General features: G+C 38.1%; 1 protein-coding gene across 1 annotated transcript; it reads left to right on the top strand.

Moving 5' to 3' along the window:
* The first annotated feature begins 423 nt into the window (after positions 1-423).
* On the top strand, positions 424-13486 carry LOC132845836 (phospholipid phosphatase-related protein type 4). Its single transcript, XM_060870150.1, has 7 exons — positions 424-710; positions 3220-3405; positions 5719-5848; positions 6018-6213; positions 7637-7694; positions 9765-9938; positions 10065-13486. Exons 1-7 carry the CDS (start codon positions 633-635, stop codon positions 11460-11462), a joined length of 2220 nt encoding a protein of 739 aa, XP_060726133.1. The 5' UTR covers positions 424-632; the 3' UTR covers positions 11463-13486.
* The last annotated feature ends 11903 nt before the right edge of the window (positions 13487-25389 follow it).

Genomic DNA, 25389 nt, shown 5'->3' with positions numbered 1-25389 from the left:
TAGAACAACTGATTAACAGTACAACTGGATATAGCACACTGTAATAATAATAATAATAATAATAATAATAACAATAATAATAATAATAATAATAATAAAGAACAATATACATTTCAACAGAAATGTACCAAAAGCAGATTTAGCCATTAATCATTATAAGTAACAATATTTATCTCGGGTTTTTTTCAAATTCAGTACAAGGGCTTATATTAGTCAATAATAATAATAATAATAATAATAATAATAATAATAATAATAATAATAATAATAATAATAATAATAATACGGAATTAAAGATGAATACATCCCCCCCACCCCAAGCCGAGTGAGATAAGAGGCGCGTGAAGCGTTTGTTATTGTGCGCACGCGCATCAGTACAGTAGCCATTAAGCCAAATAAATGATCCTCCTGTAGCCAACGAGACTACACGCATTATATACTGCAAATTACAAAAGAGCTACAAAACCGGTGCTGCTGCTTGGTTAATGGACGAGATGCTGTAATAAGACGTTTCGAGCTCCTCCATCCTTGGAGCTAATGGCACCTTTAGACGCCTGGAATATTGTCGGCTGGTGAAAAAGGCTACAAGTGAGACAGCTGTCCTGTTGGCACGGAAAGGCAAAGAAATAACCATGTCTGCGAGAGACAGAGCGAAGGGAAATGCCACGAAGGATAGTCTTTCTCTGCTCCCATGCTTCTATTTTGTTGAGGTGGGTCAGTGATTCCTGTTTATCTGGATGTTGTGATCAGCCATTAAGTAGAAGCTGATTTGTCTGGACAGTCGTGCAAACGTGCAAATGTATCTCACGTGTGTAAATCATATTGTGTGTATTTAAACTAGGATATGAGATTTAAGCTTTGGGAATCTACAAATCTATGTAGCAGGTGAATTGAGCTCCATTCTGAGCATCTAGGCTCCCTAAATAGTCTAAAAGTAGGCTTTTCATACATGTGTTGTGTTGATGCCAAGAAGGTACTTTCTAAATAGGTTACTGAAGCAAATCATTCTTTCATTGGTGGGTTTATTTCCCCTGTGCGCTGTGGATCAAATGCAGTGATACCTTCTGTTGTATCTTAGATAGAAAACACATTGTAATATGGTTCCTGATTTAAAAACAAAACAAAAGTAGTAATTCCTGTGTACCTCATATTTGATTCAATGTGATCTGTTCATGTTTATTTTGTAACAATACAGTAAAGACAGGGTGTTTGCACTGACAAATATTTCCTTAATGTCACGATAAGGCTAAATCTTATCCGTACATGTAATAGTGTTCCTCATTAGGGTTTTTTTTTAGTGTATTTTACTTAAGATTGCACCCTATATCTTTAAGCCTAGTGAGAAACAAGCATATCTGGGTCAAACACAGGAGATGGCTGTGCACCTTGTGACCTGATTCAACCCTTTCCTTTATTAAACACACAAACAGAAACATATTTTATTTTCTTTATTCTTTTTTGTAGATGGTTTGTGAGTGGATATTTGTCACCCTTTTATGGTGACCTATATTTTATAGGGTTTGGTGAGGTTTAGGGTGTGTATGTGTGTGTGTGTGTATAGCTGTTTTGTTTTTTTTTTGCTCAGGGTAAAGAGTGTCCTAATAGGGTCTTCCACCTGCTACCTACAGCACAGCATGAATATTTAAACAATGCTGGATGTGGGAATCTTGAAGTGCTTGTTGTGATATTACCAGTGCCTGTGCCTTTATAAATAAGCAACCACCTTCTATTCATATATATTCATTATTTAAATGACTTTCTCTTCCTCCTCCAAGTTCTTTGTCGACCATTTGATGAGTGATACACTCGAATAAGCTTTGAAATCTTAAAAGCCTATTTTCAGGTATGAGAGGAATTCTAATCTGTCTCTCCAGATTGGATTTTGTGTTGCTGAAATTGCATCTAGACTTAACCCTTAAATATACCTTTCCTAAAAGTGTGGCAAGTTTTAGGAAAGAAAGACTTATCACTTCTTCCATCGTATTACATGGCCTGTTCTGGTGTACAGTGGTTCTCATGTCTGTTTCATTGCCCTGATCAATTAATGAGGGATCACATGGAGGTTGTGAAGTAGAAAGAGAAGCTGCTTGATATGCACAGTGCTACAGTGAGCAGCTGGCTCAGCATGCTGATTCTGCAAAACTTTACTGTAGTCAAGGTGGTTCCACTGACCTATATTCTTGTATAAGAGTGAGAGAAAAGTGAGAGATCCTCATCATTACTATATGGTTAGAACACATCCAAGTCTTTACATATTGTAGACTTTTTTCAGCAATGAGGAGAGTAAGTATTCTGCACATTCCTCAGTCTTTGGTCACTTTTAGGATTTTTTTAAAAAATGTCCTATGGAACATAGTTTCATGTTTTGGCTTGAGACATTTGTTTGGTGTTTTGATATTTGTGTGTGGTTGAATTCAAAGGAGGATCTGTAAGCACTCCCAAGCTCAGCAGGAGTTGTCCTTCTGTTCAGCACTAAGAGCTCCTGTACTTTCTCTTTTCAAGGTTGCCTGTTAAAGCTGTATTTGGAACACGTCTGCGAGAAGATGCCAATGGCCAAATTTAGACAATACGCCACAGAGAGAACACTTTGCTCTGTGAAGCCTAACATACTCTTCAGTAGCAAACTTACTCTTCTTAGCAAAAGACTCATTAGAATCCAAATTCACTTGCATGATGCATAACGGCACAGCACTGCTGAATGCTTGATACCTGATTGATCATAATTTGTTGATTAATTTTCTAGCTCTATATACTAGTCAGTTTTGGTGGGATATTTTTATGGCTTCTGCTAAAACATAAAAAATGAAGAGAAATTTCAAAATATACAAAGCAATTGCTTAAACAAAACAAGATCAAGGTTATGGATGGTCAAGCCAGAGTTCGGAATGAACCTAAATCCAATCAAAAATCTGTACAGTGATCTGAAAAGGGCTGTGCACAGGAGATGCCCAGACTATTTAACAGGTGTAGAATGCCTTTATAAGGGAGTATATCAAACTATTTGTCCTATATCATAAGTATTTTTACTGAGTCAAGATGTACCAAACTGATTCCATATGACTAGCTGATCATACTACAGCGGTAATTTTCTTGAACTTCGGTGCATAACATTACACTGAAAACAAAACAAGGAACTTCCCTTACATAAATGTTGAACTAACTCTTGAACTTAAGATACTTGACACATTTTCTAATCATGTTGCCATTCTTTTATTCCAGCTTCCAATCCTGGTTTCATCTGTAGTGAGTCTTTACTTCCTAGAATGGACAGACATTTTTAAACCTGTGCACTGGGGTTTCAGCTGCTATGATCGCAGTCTGAGTTTACCGTACATCGAACCAACACACGAGGTCATCCCCTTCCTCATGCTACTCATCCTCACCTTTGGTGCACCTGCCCTCACGGTCAGTATAACACACATGCACACAAGTAAGATGAGGCTCCTTATTCTTATTTCCCAGTTCTAAATGGTGAGTTCAGAGTCAGGAATTCTGTATTCAGTGTTTAGACTTTTTGAATCTGAGTTTCACTTTTGGAATTAGACCATGGAAGCTTGTACAAACATTCTAAACAATGTGGAAACATTATATACAGCTTTTGCCAACTCAGCTCACACACACATAACATGGACAAATCATGTTGCTTTGTGCAAATAGCAGATGAGTACAACTTTGTGTAAGTTTTTAAAAAATTTCAATGGAATATACAGAATTTAAAGCAAACTTCTTGGTCAATCTATTGTTTACCCTTCTGCTCATTCTCCGCTGATTTCTGTCATCTACAAAGGGATTCATCCTTCAGCCTTTCACTCACAATGCTGTTTTTACACCATTCTGTATAACATCTAGTTTCAGTGTAAAAATCTCAGGAGATCGTCAGTTTCTTAACCATTTAACCAGCCCATCTAGAGTCAACATCTATTCCACGGTTAAAGAGATCACATTTTCTCCTTTCTGATGTTTGATACTGTTAATGGAAGCTTTTGACCTGTATTGGTATGAACATGAGATTTACTGCATGAATGTGCAGGGGTTTGATGTGTTCCTAATAAAGTGAACAGGGAATGGAAATTATACAGTTACTAATGATAATTGACAACTTTGCCTGTAGTCTAGAGAAATTAACATAGGAAAATGAGTTTGAGTCATTTGACTTGTAAGCTATTTTACCTTAAAGAAGATGATATCTTGCCTGTGGGAAGGATTTAGAGGTCAGTTATGCCCAGCTAATATACTTCAAATAGCTATACTCTCGTTCTTTTTATATATAAAAAGATATATATATTCCATATCATCCATATGACATTCATAACCTATTTAAATGCAAATTCATTAGCATATAGTGGGACAGCAATGAAAATCAGTTAGCCCTTCCATAATGTGCTTGTTTGTATGTGTGTATATACACTGTATATTTATGACATAAATTCTGTGAGCTGTTGTACACAGGGTTATTATATTGGCTTTATAGCAGTGAGGATCACAGGGCACCCTTATGGCTAGACACATACTTTATTTCACGCTTGGCTTCATATTGACCTCTTGAAGCTTATTAAATACAGTTCACAAGATGGCTAAATGGGTTTAAAGTATGAACTGTGAAAACAGCACCCTGCTTATACACACAGTCCATCTTATGAGCTAACCGATCTGAGAAGATTACAACATTCTCCCATGTTTGTAATTCTCCAATTTTTAAAAGCAACAGTTGTTTGTACTGTATGTCTGTGGCCAAACCTTTGTTGAAACCTGATGATCTCACCTATATCATTCCACTCTGGTCTTCAGATTCTTACTGGTGATGAATGGTTTGCATCCTGTGGAATGTCCTCTATATTTCTGCTCTCAAAGTCTCATAAATACTAAACATGGGTTTAAATAACAGTGGAGCATTCTAATTTTTTTTTTACTCAGCTCATTTGTGTCTAAAGTCTGTTTACCTGACAGATTTAGCACAAGGGGCGGAAGTGACTGCAGGCTTTTGGGACTCCTGTGGTTTTGCCAATTGTCACTGTGTAGAGGAGAGACTGTGTGTGCGCATGTGTGTGTGTGTGTGTGTGTATGTGTGTGTGTGTGTGTGTGTGAGAGAGAGAGAGAGAGAGAGAGCGAAAGAGAGAGATTGGAGGGCCAGAGTCACACAGAGTGGTGTGTGGTGTGATCTGCATGCTGTCAGAGTTCAGATTTAGCTTGCTGTGTGGCACTTCATCAAGCCAACCGTCTGTCTATATCCATAACAGCTCGCCTGCCATCGCAATATGTAGAGCACTGCTAACATCAAACACAAAGGCCTGCCGGGATTTAAACTCCTCACCTATCGACTACAGCAGTCTAGTCTTTATAGACAAGGAAGCAGTAGCAGCTATGTCTACAGTGTCTATGGAAGACATTCATCATGCATATTATCAGAGTGTTAGGATTGAGCATCTTAGGCTTGTATACCATACAAATTTATGTTGATAGCAGTTGGAAGCTTTTTGCTTATACGTTGTCCAAAACTAAAGGAAAAGCAATTTAGGTAGAATGACAGGGACAGATTCAGGGCAGTACGAGAAAAAATGTTTCTCTGATAAACCAGCAGGTCTATGGTGAGAGAACATTAATTAAAAAGTGTGCAAAAATAAAATACAAGATGTTGCACTCATTCTCTTATACATATTTGCAGAAAGATAATCATCAGTGAAAGAAAGAAAACCTATAAAAACCTCATTTTGTCTACAGATAATGATTGGTGAAGGCATTCTGTTCTGCTGGCTTTCTAAAAGTCAGAGTGGCCCTGGAGCCGAGGCCAACATCAATGCAGCTGGCTGCAATTTCAACTCTTATGTCCGACGCGCCATCAGGTTTGTGGGTAAGTTGGACTCACTTACATGAGTCAAACATTCAGTAAAATAATTTTTTCTTTTTTTACTCGATATAAAAAACCTCAGTACATTGTCACTTAATTACGTTGTAACATCATCCTTGAAATTTAACCATTCAGGTTTTTTATTAATTTATTTATTTGCTTTTTATTTTAGGGGTTCATGTGTTTGGTCTCTGTGCCACCGCTTTGATAACTGACATCATCCAGCTGTCGACAGGTTACCCAACACCATATTTTCTTACCGTATGCAAACCCAACTACACACACCTGAACTCCTCGTGTGATGAGAACTCTTTCATTCTGGAAGACATATGCTCTGGATCTGACACTGCCATCATTAATGCCGGCAGGTAGGACTGGTGTAGAAGTGAACAACAAATGATTGTAGACAGTCAGCCTTCGTATGGAAAAACAAAAACTGCTTTATTTTTTGAAATATGAATATCAGTGCATGCAGTGTAATGTGAAAGCAGGCAGAAGTCTGTCACAGAATGACCCGAATATTTCCTCAGTGGAAAGTTTCTTCATCTATCTTTAGAGCTTTCTCCACACGGTATGTTTAAACACCTTTTCCAGTGGTGTTGGGTTTTTTAAACTAAGGTGACAAGAGCCCATGCATGTATTAGAGGGCTATTCTGGAGCACTAAAGAGACTTTTCATTATTCTTTTAATGAGGTTCATGGCAAGTAATGGCACTGCAAATTCTCTTGTGTAATGCAAATTCAGTAAATAATGAAACAGTCAGAAATCTATAATTGGAATGACACATGTATGTAGGTTACTTTAACTGTATGTAGCTCTTATTGCAATAATTTGGTAGAATTTATTCATTTTGCACAATGAATTTGGCAGTCCTTGAAAATGCTCACCAAATTCCGTCTAAATTAGTAGATTATTCCGACAGAGTGCTATCTGGCACATTTATTACACTAGTAAAAGGTTGTGTTTACTAAAGTCCAGAGTGTCTTTATTCAGCCTTTAATCACTTAAGAAGTTAGCATGACTAATCTTTGTGTAGATTTTTGTTACCTTTCCTAAGCAAACATCTTATAAACTGTAAACTACACTGCATTTTATTGTTGGTCTGGTCAACTTCAAGTTAATTCAAGTAAAGAAGTCAAGTCAAGAGGCTTTTATTGTCATTTCTGACACAGTAAAAGTAAAATGAGACTTCTCCAGGACCATAGTGCCACATAAAATGACCTAAAGCTACATAAAACATCACAGAACTTAGGTGCATCGTGTGCAACCTAGTGCAAACTGTGTGAGACAAAGACAGTGCAGACAATACAAAACACTACAGGAAAAATACACAAAATAACGCCAACCAGTGTGCATCCTGTATATTAGACTGTACAAGCAACCTAATAGTAACTGTCAAGTTAAAGGCAGCAGACTCAGCTCGGTGATGTATATTTCTTTACCAAAGGCAGATATGCATTCAGAGGGCTGTTTTGTTTTACTTGCATATTGACTGAAGTTCTTACACCAGAGACAGCAGGAGAAAACAAATTTACTTCTCCTTTTCACTTACTTCCAAATACGTACAGTGGCTGTATATTTGGTAAATGTAGTTAGATATTATTCTGAAGGAAAGTTTTATTAAAGGAAGGTGCTTATTGAACCTGAGCTTAATGAAACTACTTTCATTGTGCTGACAGTCTGTGCAGAGTACAAGCAGTAGGTGATCTCTGCATGTGTTTAGAAAAGGTAAATATTAACTTTCTTTAATAAATAATATTTAGTCTGATTTGGGTTCTCCTCATTTTCCAGAAAATCATTCCCTTCCCAGCATGCAACCTTGGCATCCTTTGCAGCTGTCTACATCTCTGTGAGTAGCTTGTCACCCCCATGCAGTGTACAATGTCTATTGAAGTTAACCTCATTATCATACTAAAGCTTTAAATATTCGGTCCACTTCACAGAGGCAATGCACTTAGCGTTGATGTGTTTATGGAATGAAATATTTCATCATTCAATCTCATTGCTTTGTAATTCTCGAAAATGATAAATGTATGTTACTGGCACTTAGTACAATGAATTTAAAACTTACAGAAAAGGGTATTTGCCTGATAGTTAGTCCCTTTGGTGCTTTAGATTCAGTGTTCGGTGAGTAGTAAGAGCAGTGTGTGGATTTATGTCGAGATTTGAGTGATGTAATGCTGATTCACAACTTGGAACAGTCCCAGTCTCTGCAAAGACAAAAGGCAATAAGACAATAAATAAAAGACAATAAATAAAATTGTACATTTTACCACACCATTTATTAATCGTGTACATAGTTAAGGTTTTCCAGTTATGTGTACAAATAATAAGTCTTATTCCTACATATACACTACAATTATTCGTCTATTCTCGCAAATACACTATCAGTCAAATTTGGGATACATCCATTCACTGTAGGGTTTACTTCATAGGGTTTTTTAGGGTTTTTTAGATGCTACATATGGATAAGATTTTTTTTTACAGATAGAGTACATGCTTTTTAATATACTGCTAGAGTCTCAGTTGTGTTTCCATAATCCATTGCTGTCAATGGTCAGCTGTTGCTGTTTGGCAAAAACAACTGGGTAATAGCTTTTTTTTTGCTTACTGTAGAGTTATTTGCTGTCATGTGCTTTTAGCAGTGAACTTCTAATATTGAGTTTTACATTAAGATGTTTCACCAGGTTATTTATATTGCAGGAAGATCCTGCAGTTCCTCCTCTTGACATTTTCACAGATTATAGTTTGCAGACTTCTTTGCTTTGATTGTCATCAGTAATCAAGTAACAGATTACGATTGCTGTCATTATGTACTGTCTATTAATTAGTGTAAGAACAGACTTATGTATCACCTGTTGTATCTGGTATCGGTTGTTTGTATCGGGGTATCATTTATAAATAGTAGTAAACAAGCAGATTACATCCATGGACAAGAGACCAAAAGTGGCCATCCTTAATTGGTTGCAGTGGTATCATATGTTCACTTCCCTATCAATCACAGCTTCATTAGGCACTTATGGCTGCCTCTGAGCGAGTGTATGTGCAATAGGGCAGATAGTTGTTTCCGCCATGTGTGTTATTCCGTCATATGATAGAGGAGATGTAACTTGTTGACTGGATTTGGACTGAATTCAGAAGAAAATCAGGTGGAAAAAACAATAATAAAATAAATACAAGAATAGAAAAGAACTTTTGTACGTCGATCTGGATAAGGCCAAATTCTGTAAACGTAAATATAAAAGCCATGGTCTGATACAAGTATCAGTATCAGCACATATATGTAGTTATGAAAAAACTGTGAAACAAATAAAAAAATCTTTATAGTTTTTTATAGTGTTCCTGATGAAGCCTGGACACTCATAGCATCTTCTCTGCCAGCTTCATGAGGGAGTTTCATCCAGGACTTAAGCTTACTACTGTAAATAGGCAAAGTACATCTCAACTGCAAAAATTTATTTTGAACAAAAACGGCTTATTAATAACTTTAACTAACATTACTTTTTATTCTGGAAAACAGTCTTTATCAAAAAAACCTTAAATCTCAAAAAAGCTGGCAATCAACTGTTTATTTTCTCAATTTTCTTTTTAAACTAAGACAGTGTAATATGACAAAAAATCTATCTTGCTTTTAATGCAACGAAGTAAAACCTTTATGCATGAACACTTACATATCAAGGGCCTTGCTATGTTTTAGGGACATTTACCTTTTTTTTACCATAGACAATCATTTTACAGTGCAATGAGCAGGTGCTGTGAAAGTTAATAGCCATCAAATTGCTTTGTACCGAATGAGCTCATCATCCTCCGGGCTTTGATATGTACATCTAAGTAAAAACAACAGTGTGAGATTATACTATGCTAAGCGCAGTATATGTGAAGGTAACTCTTTAATGAGAGTGTACATGTTTCTGCTTAGATGTATTTCAACAGCACTCTGACAGAATCATCTAAGCTTCTGAAGCCCTTGTTGGTCTTCTCCTTCATCATAAGTGCTGTCATATGTGGTCTAACACGGATTATCCAGCACAGGAACCATGCTATTGATGTTTACCTGGGATTTCTCCTTGGAGGGGGCATTGCCATTTATTTAGTGAGTTCTTTCTTTCTATAATCATATCAAGCTTTTTACTGTTAAAATACATTCAGAGTTTCACATGACATCATTACATATGGCATTAGTATTATTGTGGTGTAATCAACTCTCTGATCACAATAGGGTCTGCATGCTGTTGGGAATTTCCAACCCAGTGAGGAGAAGCTGAAGAATGATCCTCAGATTCAGGATACTGTTAGGTCCCTGGGTGAGCTGGGTCAACACATTGGCCACCATCTGCCTGCTAAAAGCCGAAGCAGTAGTGGTGGCATTTCCACCTCACACTCAGATGGCCTCCTTCACCGTAATCTTCAGACTCGTCACACTAGATCCCTTACTAACCTGAAGAGATCCAGTGCAGATGTTGAAGTCCCACAGCCCCATAGCCCCATAGATAAGGAGAGCGTGGTGACTTTTAGTAACACTCTGCCTCGGATTCACCCACCAACCATGGATGATGACACAATGCACAATGGAACAGTCTATTCGTCCATGGACTCCAGTCGTTCCAAGCAGTTGTTGTCGCAGTGGAAGAGTAAGAATGACAGTCGAAAGAGTTCCATGCAGACTGTGGAGAGTGCCATGGGTCAATTTTCAACCAGCAACATGGAGCCTCGCTGTAGCTCAGAACCTTCCACTATAGGCATTAATGGGGAACAGCAAGGTCCAGGAGGGTCATGTCTCATACTGGCCACTGGAAGCAGCACTTTACCCAGCAACCCTTGTGGGATTGCTGGAGGTACAAGAGTGTCGATTCAGCCCAGACCAGGCTCTTCCCAACTGGTGCATATTCCAGAGGAGACTCAGGAAGGCATGAGCATTTCACCTAGAGGCAGTGTACGGGACAAGTGGCTGAAAAGCATTGAAAAGAATGTCAATGGACAACCACGCATTGTGCCAGTGATTGGCATGTCAAAGCAGCATGGCCTGTTGCCCACAGGCTCCAGCAGTTCTGAGAGTAGTAGCCACACCAGCTCCACTGCACCTCTGCACCGCCATAAGAGCCTGAGTGAGGATCCTGGTTCATGTGTTCCCAGCCAGGGTTCCATAGTCAGGGTGGAAGCACACCCAGAGAACGGACGGCCCTTGGTTCCTGCCCACTCTACTGAAGGCACCACTTTCTGGACCTGGAAATCTCAGAACAGCTTAAGACAGTCTTTTGAGCTCAATGACCTAAACCGAGACTCAGCGAACTGTGATACACTTAGGGACAGCTATGGTTCAACAGATAGGAAAAGAAGCAACTCTGGTGCTCCAATACATGTCACAGTCCCAACAGTTCCTGCTGTCTCCTCTACTTCTACTGTAGTCAACTCAGTAGGAGATCAGCACCCTCATCAAACCATCTCCACCATCCGGGTCACCCCTGTAGAGAGCAACGAGTGTGGCCCAGAGAGCCGCGACTCAACACTACGAAGAAAAAGCAATATGATCCTAATACCTGAAAGAGGGAACAGCCCAGACAACACCAGGACCATTTTCTACAAGGGAACTTCCACCACCCCAGCATTTAAAGAGTAGCCGGCATTTGATGCTTTTTCACTGTTTATGTATCACACATGAAGTCCATATATGAGGTGTTCATTATTTTTGTCCACACATCTACAGTTTGCTGGTGTGTTTTGCACTCTGGATGACACCATTTCTTACACTGCATGAAATCACTGGTTTCTAAAGTTGTCATAGTGACACAAAAGCACAAACCCAGAACTCTTTCTATGCTGTTGGCTGTTGTCCTAATGAAGAAGTACAGTATATTGTAGCATATAAACTAATACTTTTATTCTATACACTGTGAAGTTGACATAGTGCCAAGTCTTAACTTAAACACTGTATAAATGTTGAACAAAGTAATTTTTCAGTGATTACCCGAGCCCGGAACGTTTTGTATTATAATTATTCTCAAAAATGGGTGCTGTCCTATTTAGATATGGAAAGCAAAAAAAAAAAGATCAGAAAGATTGTTTTGTGAAAGCATTTAATAACCATAAGTGCTTAGAATATTTTCTGTAGTTTGTTGTATAGTCTTGCAATCAGGGCTGGTTCGTGCTATTCTGATGCTCTAGGTAAAACAGAATGTAGCTATACCTCCAACCAGTTTGTTGTATAAACTTTTTACAAATTTATCACTGGTGATGACTGTCTTCTTATCTGTTTAAAGTGCTTACAGTGTGCACTCATAAAAAGTCTGGTAAAATGACAAACTGGATGAAAATGTATGTTGGTACTATAAGCTGCCCATGTTCAAGTGCCATTCTAGGAAATGCCTAGTTCACCGTTATGTATGTACCGGCCCTGCTTGAAATACCATGCACTATATTCTCCTATTTGCAATATTAATTTGTGTTTTCACAACTTCACCGTGAATTCAATTTGTGTTTCTTGCTCTCAATGACACATATTTGCTAAACTTTGCTATACGCAGTAATTTAATGAATTCTCTTGGTCTCACTAAGGTGAACATATGTTCAGTAGCAAATCAAGGTGCAACTAGATCACCGTCTTCCTTTAGTGTGTTTGATAGTATCAGGTGCTAGTAAACACACTCTGCTGCTACTGTAAGATCGCTCACAGCCCAGACCTCTAGCTGTGCTGTTCACTACTCATTTTTGCACTTGAGTGGGCAAAGCGGGGCAGAGGGTTCTTAAGCTTATGTCATTGATATTTCCATTATTCCATTGAAATCTCTTCGAGTAGGTCCAGTTAACTACAGTACTTAATATGTGAATACGGTTGATTCTGAAACAACATGCTTGATTTCTGGAACCATATTCATCTAAGCAGCCCATATATCCATGTAAAGTATATTTATATTTAGACAGATTAATAAATGTGGCTACTAAAAGAACACACAAGTTAACTATTTTTAGATGTATTTACCCAATGTGGTGCCATACGAACTATCACAAAAAAAAATAGAATGAAATGTTTATTTTAATAGACATGAAGATTAATAATATTCTTTAAACTGATTTTGCTGTGAGTTTTTTATAAAACATGTAAATGTGCCAAAGGGTATTTAAAAGGGATCATTTTGTGCTTTGCTATAGTATTTCCACAACACCCTGTATTCTTGTAAATCCACAAACAGTGTGGCACAGCTAGAGTGTCTGCATGTTGATGATTTGATATCAAACATATGTTTTATTCTCTCTTTAAAGTTGCGGAAAGTGTAATAATTTAATTGTTTATTCTGGATATTTATTCTTGTTGGTGGACAATCTTTATAAATGTGTTATTTTGTTAGAATAGCAAAGTCAGCACTACAAAGGAAAGACAGTTCATTCAATAGTGTGCACACATTTGATTTAAGGAATGCAGCATGTTTTTAAGATGACTGAGGGGTTATTCCCTAAAATACTGTATTTGTGTTTAATCCGGAAAGTGTTGATAGGTTAGCTGTGTATAAGAACATGTACAGCAGCACCCGTTACACTGGTATCAGGCTCTGTTTAAGAAGCTACGAGAAGCTACATCTCCTTCTTCTTTCCTACTCCTATCTCTCTCCATCGACTGTGCCAGATCCATGTAAGAAAAGGGATCCATAGGGGAAAAACTGTGTAGCAGTGTTTGAATAAATGTTTGTTATTTAGTCCACAATGAAGTCTTTGATTCTTATTTGAGGTTTCATACAAACCGGGCTGACTGAAGTGCTGTCCGATACAGTATTCAGTTCATTTCTCTATTATTGGTGCAGTTATTAACATTCACCCGACCATCAGATAACATTTAAGTAAGAATTATAATGCAAGTTTTCTCATGTAGGAGTGTCCTAACAATTATTTGGATTTCTCTAAAATTATCTTACAATTGTTTATGTTAGGTTTTCGTTTGACTCACCCTTGTGACTTCAATTAAAATATAGCACTAGATAAACTGAAAATGTTCAAGCAACTAGTAAACACTTAATTACATTGGTTCATAATGCATAAACACTCATACATAGCAGTTACAACAGTAAATTACTATTATGGCTACAATGCTGTTTCCCAGACTTCTGCAACTGTAGAACTGAAAGAGGATAATTGTACCAGGTATTGTGTTAGTTTAGTTCAGAATGGGATCCATTACTTACTACATTAAATTACAGCAAACAGTCTACATTCTAAATAACAACAGGTTAATATCTAATAAAATATATGACCAATTAAATAAATTGATAGGAAAAACACAATAGTCCAGGGAGTGAAGCTGGACCCAACATTTTCCTAAATGTAAAATCATAACCTTTGCAGTGCAGTTTAAAGACCTATTAAATGACCTTTCAAAGCAGTAAACATGTTACTACATTATAAAACAGAGACAAATGATGATTTGGCTATACAGTGGTTTTGCAGATGTCATCACAGAAAGGTTGAAGCCACATTTCATTTTAGATAGGGTTCAATTCAGTTAAATTCAATTCAAGTTTATTTGTATAGCGCTTTTTACAATGGACATTGTCTCAAAGCAGCTTTACAGAATAGAGCAGAAGGTAAACATAAGGAGAAGTATAAAGAATTAATATAATAAAAGTTCAAGATATATATAGTTCACAGTATGTATGTATGTATGTATGTATGTATGTATGTATGTATGTATGTACAGTATGTATATGTATTTATCCCCAATGAGCAAGTCTGAGGTGACTCAGGCAGCAGTGGCAAGGAAAAACTCCCTTAAATTGGTAAGGAAGAAACCTTGAGAGGAACCAGACTCAAAGGGGAGCCCATCCTCACATGGGTGACACTAGAGGGTGTGATTACAAATATACAGTCAAACAAATGCTGTATTGGTGTAGGGATCACATGGAGTTCAGATCTCCTCTTAGTATCACAGAGTCCAACTAGAGCTGGTAGATCTGTAGATGTCTCAGGATTCTCACAGAATCGGCCTCGTCTCAGTGGAGGTCCGAGATCTTCATCGCACGGAAGACGATTGGAGCTGGTACAATGTCTGGATGCCTCGGGATGGGTAGAATGAGATCTCTGGAAAATTGTCCGTAGTGTGTGATTGCGTTAGTGAATGAGAGTGTGTGTGTGCCCTGTGATGGGTTGGCACTCCGTCCAGGGTGTATCCTGCCTTGATGCCTGATGACGCCTGAGATAGGCAAAGGCTCCCCGTGACCCGAGGTAGTTCGGATAAGCGATAGAAAATGAGTGAGAGAGTGAGAGAGAGGGTAGAAAGAGAGAAGCAGTGGAGAGGGATTAACATATCTGCTGTTCATAAACAGCTGTTCATCTCCTTCTTACAGGAGAACAATATCTTTGAAGAGTTTCAGTCAGGTTTCAGGCCCCATCATAGCACAGAAACTGCACTTGTTAAAGTTACAAATGACTTGTTCTTAACTTCGGACAAAGACTGCATGTCCATATTAGTTCTACTTGACCTTAGTGCTACATTCGACACTATAGATCACAACATTTTCCTAGATCGCTTACAAAATTACACAGGCATTCATGGACAGGCTTTAAGTTGGTTTATCTCCTACCTATCTGATCGATACCATTTTGTAGAATTAAATGGTGAATCCTCGTTTATTGCCCGTTAATTATAGGGTCTCTCAAGGATCAGTTCTAGGACCTCTGCTTTTCTCGATATACATGCTTCCCTTAGGGAACATCATTAGAAGACATGGGATTAGCTTCCATTGCTATGCTGACGACACACAGTTATACATCTCATCAAAACCAGATGAAATAACTAAATTGTCGAAATTAACTCAATGCCTTAGAGAGATAAAAGACTGGATGAGCTGTAACTTTCTGTTGTTAAACTCTGATAAGACAGAAACACTACTTATAGGCCCAAAAACTAGTACACAGAAACTCTCACAACTTAATTTCCAATTAGAGGGATGTACTGTTACTAGTAGCTCGACAGTGAAAGACCTGGGTGTTATATTAAACAGTAACTTGTCTTTTGAAAATCACGTCGCCCAAACCACAAAAACCACCTTCTTCCACCTAAGAAATATTGCCAAGCTGAGAAACATCCTGTCTGTATCTGATGCTGAGAAGCTAGTTCATGCTTTCATGACCTCTAGACTGGACTATTGTAATGCATTACTAGGTGGTTGTCCTGCATCTTTAATAAATAGGCTACAGTTAGTCCAAAATGCAGCGGCCAGAGTTCTCACTAGGACAAGAAAGTATGACCATATAACCCCAATTTTATCATCTCTACACTGGCTACCTGTTAAGTTTAGAATTGATTACAAACTGCTGCTACTTACGTACAAGGCTCTTAATGGTTTAGCTCCCATGTATCTAACTAGTCTTCTAACACGTTACAATCCTTCACGCTCTCTGAGATCACAAAACTCAGGACTCCTGGTAGTCCCCAGAATATCTAAGTCTACTAAAGGCGGAAGAGCGTTCTCTTATTTAGCTCCCAAACTTTGGAATAGTCTTCCTGATAGTGTTCGGGGCTCAGACACACTTTCACAGTTTAAATGTAGATTGAAAACTCATCTCTTTAGTCAGGCGTACACATAATACATCCCATAAATATTGTGCACTATCACACTAGACTTGCACATTCTTATGAACAGCAGATATGTTAATCCCTATGCACTGCTCTTCTCTTCTCTTTTTCTACCCATGCTGAGACACCCATGCTAAGATCGTCTTCCGTGCGTTGAAATTTTTGGACCTCCACTGAGACAAGGCTGACTCTGTGAGAACCCTGAGACATCTACAGATCTACCGGCTCCAGTTGGACTCTGTGATACTTGTATATTTGTAACCACACCATCTAGTGTCACCCATATGAGGATGGGTTCCCCTTGAGTCTGGTTCCTCTCAAGGTTTCTTCCTTTACCAATCTAAGGGAGTTTTTCCTTGCCACTGTTGCCTGAGCCCTCAGACTTGCTCATTGGGGACAAATACACATACACACATACATACATACATACACACTGTGAACTGTATATATCTTGAATTTTTATTATATTAATTCTTTATACTTCTCCTTATGTTTATCTTTTGTTTTATGTTTATGTTCTGTAAAGCTGCTTTGTGACAATGTCCATTGTAAAAAGCGCTATACAAATAAACTTGAATTGAATTGAATTGAATTGAATAAAAATGTGCAAGTCTAATGTAATAGTGCACAAGATTATGGGATGTATTATGTGTATGCCTGACTAAAGAGATGAGTTTTTAATCTGCTTTTGAACTGGGAAAGTGTGTCTGAGCCCCAAGCACTATCAGGAAGTCTATTCCAGAGTTTGGGAGCTAAATAAGAAAATGCTCTACCACCTTTACTGGACTTAGATATTCCGGGAACTACCAGAAGTCCTGGGTTGTACAACTAACTGGAGTGAAGATGATTCTATCTCTCTCTCTCTCTCTCTCTCTCTCTCTCTCTCTCTCTCTCTCTCTCTCTTTCATGGTATGTCATAGTAACAAAGAACAATCACAAAAAATGAGGGGTTTGACCCAAAAGTGAGGCCCATTTTGCACACTAGGCTTTAGTTTCCACAAAAATACAATTTTGTTACAGTGCCATAATCATGTTATCTCTGTCACAGTTCTTTGTCATGTTACCATTGCTCACATGGTAATATGCTTTAGTGACATTGAAGGTCTCTTTATCTCTGTGTGATAGAGGCCTAGTCAGAGCAGAAATCTACATAGCATCTGAGATGAAGAATTTGAGATTTAGCAAAGAGTCTATTTTCAAAGGGAGATTAAAGATCCACCTCTTTACTATGGACCTCAACTGCAAACTAAATTCAGTAGAAATAGCCTCGGCTTGAATTCTTCAGCTAAATGGTATTCTTAAACCCTCTAAAATGGGGATACTTTTATGTATCTATTCTATTTAGTAAATAGTAAATTTACAGTAAAACTATTCTAATTTTAATACCACAGATAATAGAATGGTCAAGTATGTTTTAGGGCAGTATTTCCACTGCGGTATACCTATGGTAAATGAAATTATAATCCTTTCTTATTTGTTGTATGCATATGCAATTGAAAAAATATGACCCCAGGATTCATATAGCTATAGTTGTGAGAAGTGCATTTTTTTATTACACAATACAGTCTCATTAGACACTTTTAATTACTGTTTCAATTCCCTTAAATTGAGTTTTAAATGTAGGAAAAATGTAACCATGGCAACATGGAGGAATCCATAGCACTGGGATGCCCAGCCTCAGAGAAAAGTAATTCCATTTTCTTTAGCCCTATTTCCCTGTTAAATCCTATGTTATTAGGCAACCACTCTCGGGACTCATGGATGGAACTTTGCTCACAGTGTTAGCATATCATCAAACTAAATAATAGTCTTTTAGACTTTTTTTGTAGTTATTGCTCTGTAATGTCCTAATAACATAGTTCCCTAATGCATTACAGAATCTTTGTGATTTGTATCCTGTCACTTATTTCCTCTGCAAACTCTGATCAGTGAGAATATAAAGACGATATACTTCAGCACATATAACTACTATATTACCTATGATCAGTATCACCAGGTAGCATGATCTTATCTTATTATCGTACCGTTAAGCCCTCATTTTAGTGACAAGCAAAGTCGGTTGATGCTGATAAAATTAGGCTTAGATCAGTTTAACACTAACATTTGAAGTTTTCCGTATAACGCACTTTTTGTTTCATTTGTTATACTTTAATAATAAATGTAATTCACATATGACATGTAATTCACATACAGGGGCTGCTTACAAGAACAAACCAAATACTGCACAAAGAGAATGGTTGCAATAAACTGTACTCATCTGTACAAGATGCAGTTTTGGTTAACTGTGTTAGCTGTAAGCTGTAAAAACAGCAGGATAGTCAATAACATGTTCACTCACGGCTAATGACAAAAGGAAAACAGCATATGAAATGCACTTTAGTGGTATAATATAAACATGATATACTACAATATAATTTACTCCTAGGACTGAGCTAGTCATTATTGTAAGTATCATTACATTGTTGCCTATTTTAATTCAGGCAGTAATGAATTACAGAAAACACCACATTTCATTTTTTTTCCAGCGACTTGAGCAGGCCAGAGCAGGTTACAGGAGGAATGTTACTTGTAGAGGTGTCTGTTACAGGACCTGTTCCTAAAGCCTTTGAATATTTTATGAATGGCATGAGCGCAGACTTGGTTTTACTGTTAATGAAATGCAAGCAGCATTGGTGCACTGAAGCAATCCACATGGACAATCCCACAAAGTAGGTCAGAAAACAGAGAAACGGATGCCCTTGACACCTGAAGCGGCCCTTGATTGCCCTTAAGAGGTTAATATTCTGCATGATGAGGTGAATCCACCATATTAAACCTGTGAAGCCAGCAGGATTATTGTTTTAAATCTATGGCTTTCGGATTTGAGAGTTTCCATGTTCCTAACATGATTGTGGGAAGAGAAGACACTTGATGACCATAAAAACACACACAAAGACAATGTCAGTCGATGTACATTGTTCTTTCATGCACAGTTTTCTTTAAATTCATTGCTGCTGTGTTCCTTATAGCACGTGACATGTAATTCACATACAGGGGCTACTTTTATTTATTCACTCTTTCAAACAGATCGTCACAGCTACATGTAAGGTTCAGTTGAACAATTCAAAGGCCTATCCTTTTCTCATTCATCTGAAGTGCAGATACGTATGTAAATATCCCCCATCAATACACCAATGAGAATCCTGTAGGTTAATGAAGTGTCTCTTTCTACCTTTGTTAGCGATATTTAATTGCCTGATAACCTGTTACAGTTGATTATATGATTTTATTGTATGATTAAGTGCCATATAGAATGAGTTAAATAAGAGGACACATCAACAGAAACAGGGAAATTGGACAAATCCATTTGACATAATTCAACAAATGGCCATATATGAGATTGAAGTCAGTCCTTTGCGGCTTATTTAATTTGCAAATGTTCCAGTATACTGTGGACACACAGCGAGGGAGAGGCAGAGGTTGCTGGGAATTCATGCTATTAGTGCTGGTAGATGCTCAGGACAGTAAGAGCAAGTCTGTCTCTTCAATAGATCATTTTCATTGCCAGATTCAATGTTTGGTCTAGATAGAGAGGTCTTTTCTTTCTCTGTCAATACAATACAATCCATTGTATTCCAATAAACCTTGGTGTGCAGTATGTAGCGTTTTCACCTAACAGTTTCAGGATCCCCTTTTAATCACAACCTTAGCCAAAAGGGTCACTACAAATTAATCAGATCAGTTACTGTGACTGATCACCTTTATGAATAAACACTTCTATCATGATCGGAGAGGGCTTATCCATAATGACAATGCCAGAAGGCACAAGGGCTCACTAAAAGGTTTGATGGCTATGGATATTATCTAAACACATGCAAGGCATTCACAGTCACAAGATTTCATCCCAAATGAACACTTATGAAAGATTTTGCAGTGGCATGTTAGACAGTATTCCCAACCACCATCAACCTACAAGAGAATATATCTCAAAAAATGGGACTTATCTTGTCAATACTATTCAGGATTTCTAAAGACTTGTAAAGGCTATTCCAAGGTGCATTGAATCCAACCACTGTCGAATTACATATGGACATCTATCAAGCCAATTGTACCAACTGTGAGAATGAGATCTCCACAGCAGAACCATGGGGTACCATGTTCCAGTGATTTATCTCATGGTCCCTGTTGTGTGTGCTTGCATTGTTTCATGATTCATCACTGTGTTCTCACACTTTTAAACATACACACACTACAGGCAGTTACTATTTTCATCATTTTGCTTGGTGTCAAATGTCTTGTCACACATACTCACTTTTCATCATAAGAGAATCTTATCTTATTAGTTGGGCTTCAGTGCCATCTTCTGGTAGCAGGGTTTCTTTATATGTATGCTTATTAACATCTCTTTCTTTTCAGTCATTAGTCAAGTACATTTGTATGACAGCATGAAAAAAGAGATTTATCACCAGAGGATAGCTAAATGACTGCTAAATGGTGAATTAATCGTCAAAGCACAATCAAAGATGAAACCTTTTTTTCATTATGCATAACATGGGATTGTGATGAATCAGATAAGACATAGCTGATTAAATCTTGTCCTTTTTTAATTTTTGTTGAGTGCCCTAATTTCACTTGATGAATCTAAAACCCTTAGACATAGAAAGTGAATAATGAATGTCTGTCATTTCTTAGAAGTTAATCAGTATAACCATGCGATTTAAGCCAGAAGCGAGACTTTTATATGAGAATTTTACAGGTTGCGTTAATTAACAACCTATAGTGGGAAAAGTATAGTGGGACGTGGTGTTTTAATGGTGAAGGATGCACTTCTTGTGATCAGCAGTGTGACCTGGCCAACACTGATACAAGGCAAAAAGAAGGTAATGTTCACACACAGCTGCCAGTGACTTACCTCTATTCTGTAGTCTCTCTCACACATAGACACATTGATTAGACATCAGTAGTGATTGAGAATGCATCAGACTCTTGGCCCAGTGCAATCAACAAAAAAAAAAAACATGCTCAGTTATTAAAGCTGGCCTTACATACGGTGTTATACACCTCTAATGATAAGAATAGAATTCATAAATCTAACAATCCAAGCAGTGGGACAGTTCTAGTTCATGCAACACTAAAATTACATTGTTCCTGATAGCTGTGATGTGTATCCCATTGAGTGTGCCCTGGTGGCGCATTAGGAAACAGGATCATCTCCCCACCTCCCTGCTTACTTACTGAAAAGGACTATCCAGCTACCATGGCAACAGAACCACATGCTTTATCTTATAGTTTTTGTTTGTCTCGATGCTGTGTTTCATCATTGTAAGAGCTCTTAAAGCTCTTCCATTATGCTATAATTGTTTGACAGCTATTAACATGCCCTCAGTGTCATCTAACATTGTTCCAGAGGCTTTTAAAGAAGGGCACAGTCAACAAGCTGTCTGCACTTGAGGGAATTCAGAGTACACAGATGTGTTTTCAGTATGTAGCATATTTAACTGAGTGCGTTTTTATGCTCCGCATAATGATTAAAGAACTGATTTTAAAGTGTCTAGCATGCCATGAGGTAGCCAACTTTAGCAAATGGCCGTAATTTCAACCAAAGATTAAGTGTGTACACAAAATTTTGCAGTGAAATCTAGACTGCCTCTTAGATGTAACATTTTGAAAGTGAAAACATAAAAATACATTCCCTTTTTTAGTGATTACTTTAAAGGAATCACCGCAAGACACTCTGAAAGGTCACATGGCTAAGAGATAAATACAGACAATTCATTTGATTGTTCAAATGTTGCCAAAATGCTACATTTTTTACAACTTTTTTCCCCCTCAAAGCAAATATTTTACTGTCTGTTGATGGGATGTAAGTTGAATATTACATAAAGCATTCAAACATAAAAACGTCACATCTTTGATTAATTAAACTCATGTTTAACTCCCTCTTAATACCTATGTAGAATAAATTAAAAAGCATTATTATATAGATTTTTCTAAGTAGTTGTACTGTCATTCATAAGAATAATTAACCACACATGAGGCTTGGAGGAGGTTGAGTTTATATTTTTTGTTGCCAAGACCTTTGCAAACCTACTCTAGGAGATCTTATAAAAGCGATAGATGATGTAGACATACAAGTTGTTATTGTTTTGAGATTAACTTTAGGTAAGATACAGAAAAAATGAAGCGAATCATGTCTAAAAGTTCAATTTCAAACAGAGTTTATTGACAGAGTTACTCATTCACTTTCAGTAAGTGTTTCAGTAAGTGTAAGTGAACAGTAAGTGTTCCTAGTCTGGGTGGTGGTCCACCTGGAGTCTATCCTAGAAATCCTGGGCAACTATACACCCTGAATGAGAAACCATTGTCACAGGGCACCATGTACACAGCTAGGGTGTTTCTCATAGACAATCTATGGAGTGGGCAGAAACTATAGGGTCTAGAAGAAACCCACACAGACTCAGGAAGAACATTACTCACATTGTGTAAGCTCTGTGCACTGTGCCACCACTCACTCACTCATTTTCTACCGCTTATCCGAACTACCTCGGGTCACGGGGAGCCTGTGCCTATCTCAGGCATCATCGGGCATCAAGGCAGGATACACCCTGGACGGAGTGCCAACCCATCACAGGGCACACACACACTCTCATTCACTCACGCACTCACACACTACGGACAATTTTCCAGAGATGCCAATCAACCTACCATTGCATGTCTTTGGACCAGGGGAGGAAACTGGAGTACCCGGAGGAAACCCCCGAGGCACAGGGAGAACATGCAAACTCCACACACACAAGGTGGAGGCGGGAATCGAACCCCGACCCTGGAGGTGTGAGGCGAACGTGCTAACCACTAAGCCACCGTGCTCCCCTACTGTGCCACCAATGGATCTTTATTTTTATTTTTTCCTGGGTATTAATCAATAGTGTTATATGTATTTTAGAATATTTTGGATCAGTTGGACACATCTGAATTCATTTTCAGTTATAAGAGAAATAATGGCAATAAGAAATTGAAGTGATCTATATTTCCTTAGTGATATATTAGCAAGTCTGGAGGTGTCACAGCATTGGGTATGGGATCAACACCCTAAGCAAATATTCAAATATGCTTTGTGAGAATGTCTTTTTCTGTTTACACATATTAATTTCATAATTTTATGTAAATACATCGAATATACTGTCTGTGACTATATAAAATCAAAGCTCTTTTTTTGTTTTTGCTTCTCTGTTCCTGATGATGAAATAAACAATCTCTGATCAGGATGCAGAGAGCGTTTGAATTTCCACACTTAGCTCCTCAACTTCACAGCTCTGATTGCAGTGTGAGGATTTTGACAAAATGTCAACAAAGTTAGATTCTTGGAGCCACTCAAAATCCATCCCGTAAGTGTTTGAGTAAATGGTGCTGGGGTCAAACCATGCAGGGTGTAAGTGTGAGTGTATGTCAGAGCTGCTACTGAGTTCTCAACTGTGCATTTCCATTTAGACAGCAGAACTCAGAACAGGCTCTTGAAACAAACTGAATGGAATTTTGATCCCTTTGCTAAATCTGTCGCTAGTATAGCTGCTTATACTTTCAGGAATCCTGAGGTTTGCACATGTCTAACACTGTATAATTCATGATCAAAGTTTCGTTTACTTTTTTGTTCTATACCCCTTTTGTAACACTAACTGCATATCAATATTTAACAGTCTGAGAGCATCTGTGTATTCAGACACTTAAGCACAACTCAATGCGCATGACCTCAAGCACATCATTCCGGAAGGTGGTTTGCTTTTGTCTGGATCCTGGCTTACTGGAGATATTTTGGTCAGCTTATGTCAGTGTCCTTGAAGGTGGTGTAACAGTGCAGTGCTGTGTCAAGTCTTAACCATGAATTGCTTGAATAGGCATCTTGAAAAAACTCTGCCTGCCAGACAATTCTTCAGACTGAGACAAAGCCTCATCAGTTTGAATCAAATGCTCAGTGAAATTTATAATAGAATCTTCTAGAGTCTTTATTTCGCAGTCTCTTGAGCCTGTTGAAATAGAGAAACAGTTGTCTGATTGATTCAGCTATATCTGCGGTGATTTCTGTGCTCTGTGACAGCCTGTGAGTGGGCAGAAGAGCTGAATGTTTCTCAGTGCACTTGTAGCTAAGACCCGACTCTGCTGGCACATTTTGCCTGCATTTCCGTTCATTAGAGACTCAGCAGGGAGTGAAGCAGGTTGGTGAGGACGGCATGCAAGGCGCAGTCATCAGGAATGTCCCACACTGGCATTCTGAGGCTGCAAGCTGTTCCTGTTCAAATTGCTGTGAGCGTTTCTGTGTGTGAGTCTGTAAGTGTGTGTGTGTGTGGGTGCCCATGTGCATCTGCCTCTATGCGCATTCTGTCCCTCTGAGCTCATTTTGTCAGCTGCTCATGACAGTATAATTCCACTTCATAGATTTACTCTTAACTGTCACTCAACTAGTGTTGCATTTGACAGTCATCACTCATGTCAGTATTCATGACAATTCAGTATTCATTTTCATCCACATATTATCCCTTTTTAGCAATCCAGTGCCCCATATCGTTTGTCCAATCAATTTAATGGACTCTTCAGCTTCAGAACAATACCGTAGAGAACTGAGTGAAACACGAGAGCTCGTATTCAGTGTGAATACATCTGTGTGCTGCATGCTCCTATCTTTAGCTAGCAAAGGACCAGAAAACATGGTGAGGGTTCAGCCCGTTGCCATGGAGACTTTTGTACCTGCCTCAGGCTGCTGAATGATGGCATGAATGATGGGAAAAAGAGCGGGGGAGTACCCAGCTAAGAGAACACACTGTGAAACATTACATCCACCATAACATTTTACAGATCTATATTCATATACTTATAAAAAATAACTGTGCTCTAAGAGTGTATTGTTTTAGGAACCAGATTGTATAACAATCCTGCATTCTGAACTCACATGTCTTGAAGTAGTTCAGTGTGGCTTGGTAAATCTGATCCCTTAAGTAATAACTCATCTCAA

This window comes from Tachysurus vachellii, chromosome 5 (genome assembly GCF_030014155.1).
Source record: "Tachysurus vachellii isolate PV-2020 chromosome 5, HZAU_Pvac_v1, whole genome shotgun sequence".
NCBI classification, from domain to species: Eukaryota; Metazoa; Chordata; class Actinopteri; order Siluriformes; family Bagridae; genus Tachysurus; species Tachysurus vachellii.
Note: the sequence above shows the minus strand (reverse complement) of the source record. Positions and strands in the feature narration are given on the sequence as shown.

Bases quoted from the DNA above. Each gene is read 5' to 3' on its own strand.
- LOC132845836 (XM_060870150.1), top strand. From the start codon at position 633: ATGTCTGCGAGAGACAGAGCGAAGGGAAATGCCACGAAGGATAGTCTT. The intron at 5,849-6,017 runs GTAAGTTGGACT...TTTTTATTTTAG, and splicing joins ACGCGCCATCAGGTTTGTGG to GGGTTCATGTGTTTGGTCTC. The intron at 7,695-9,764 runs GTGAGTAGCTTG...GTTTCTGCTTAG, and splicing joins TTGCAGCTGTCTACATCTCT to ATGTATTTCAACAGCACTCT.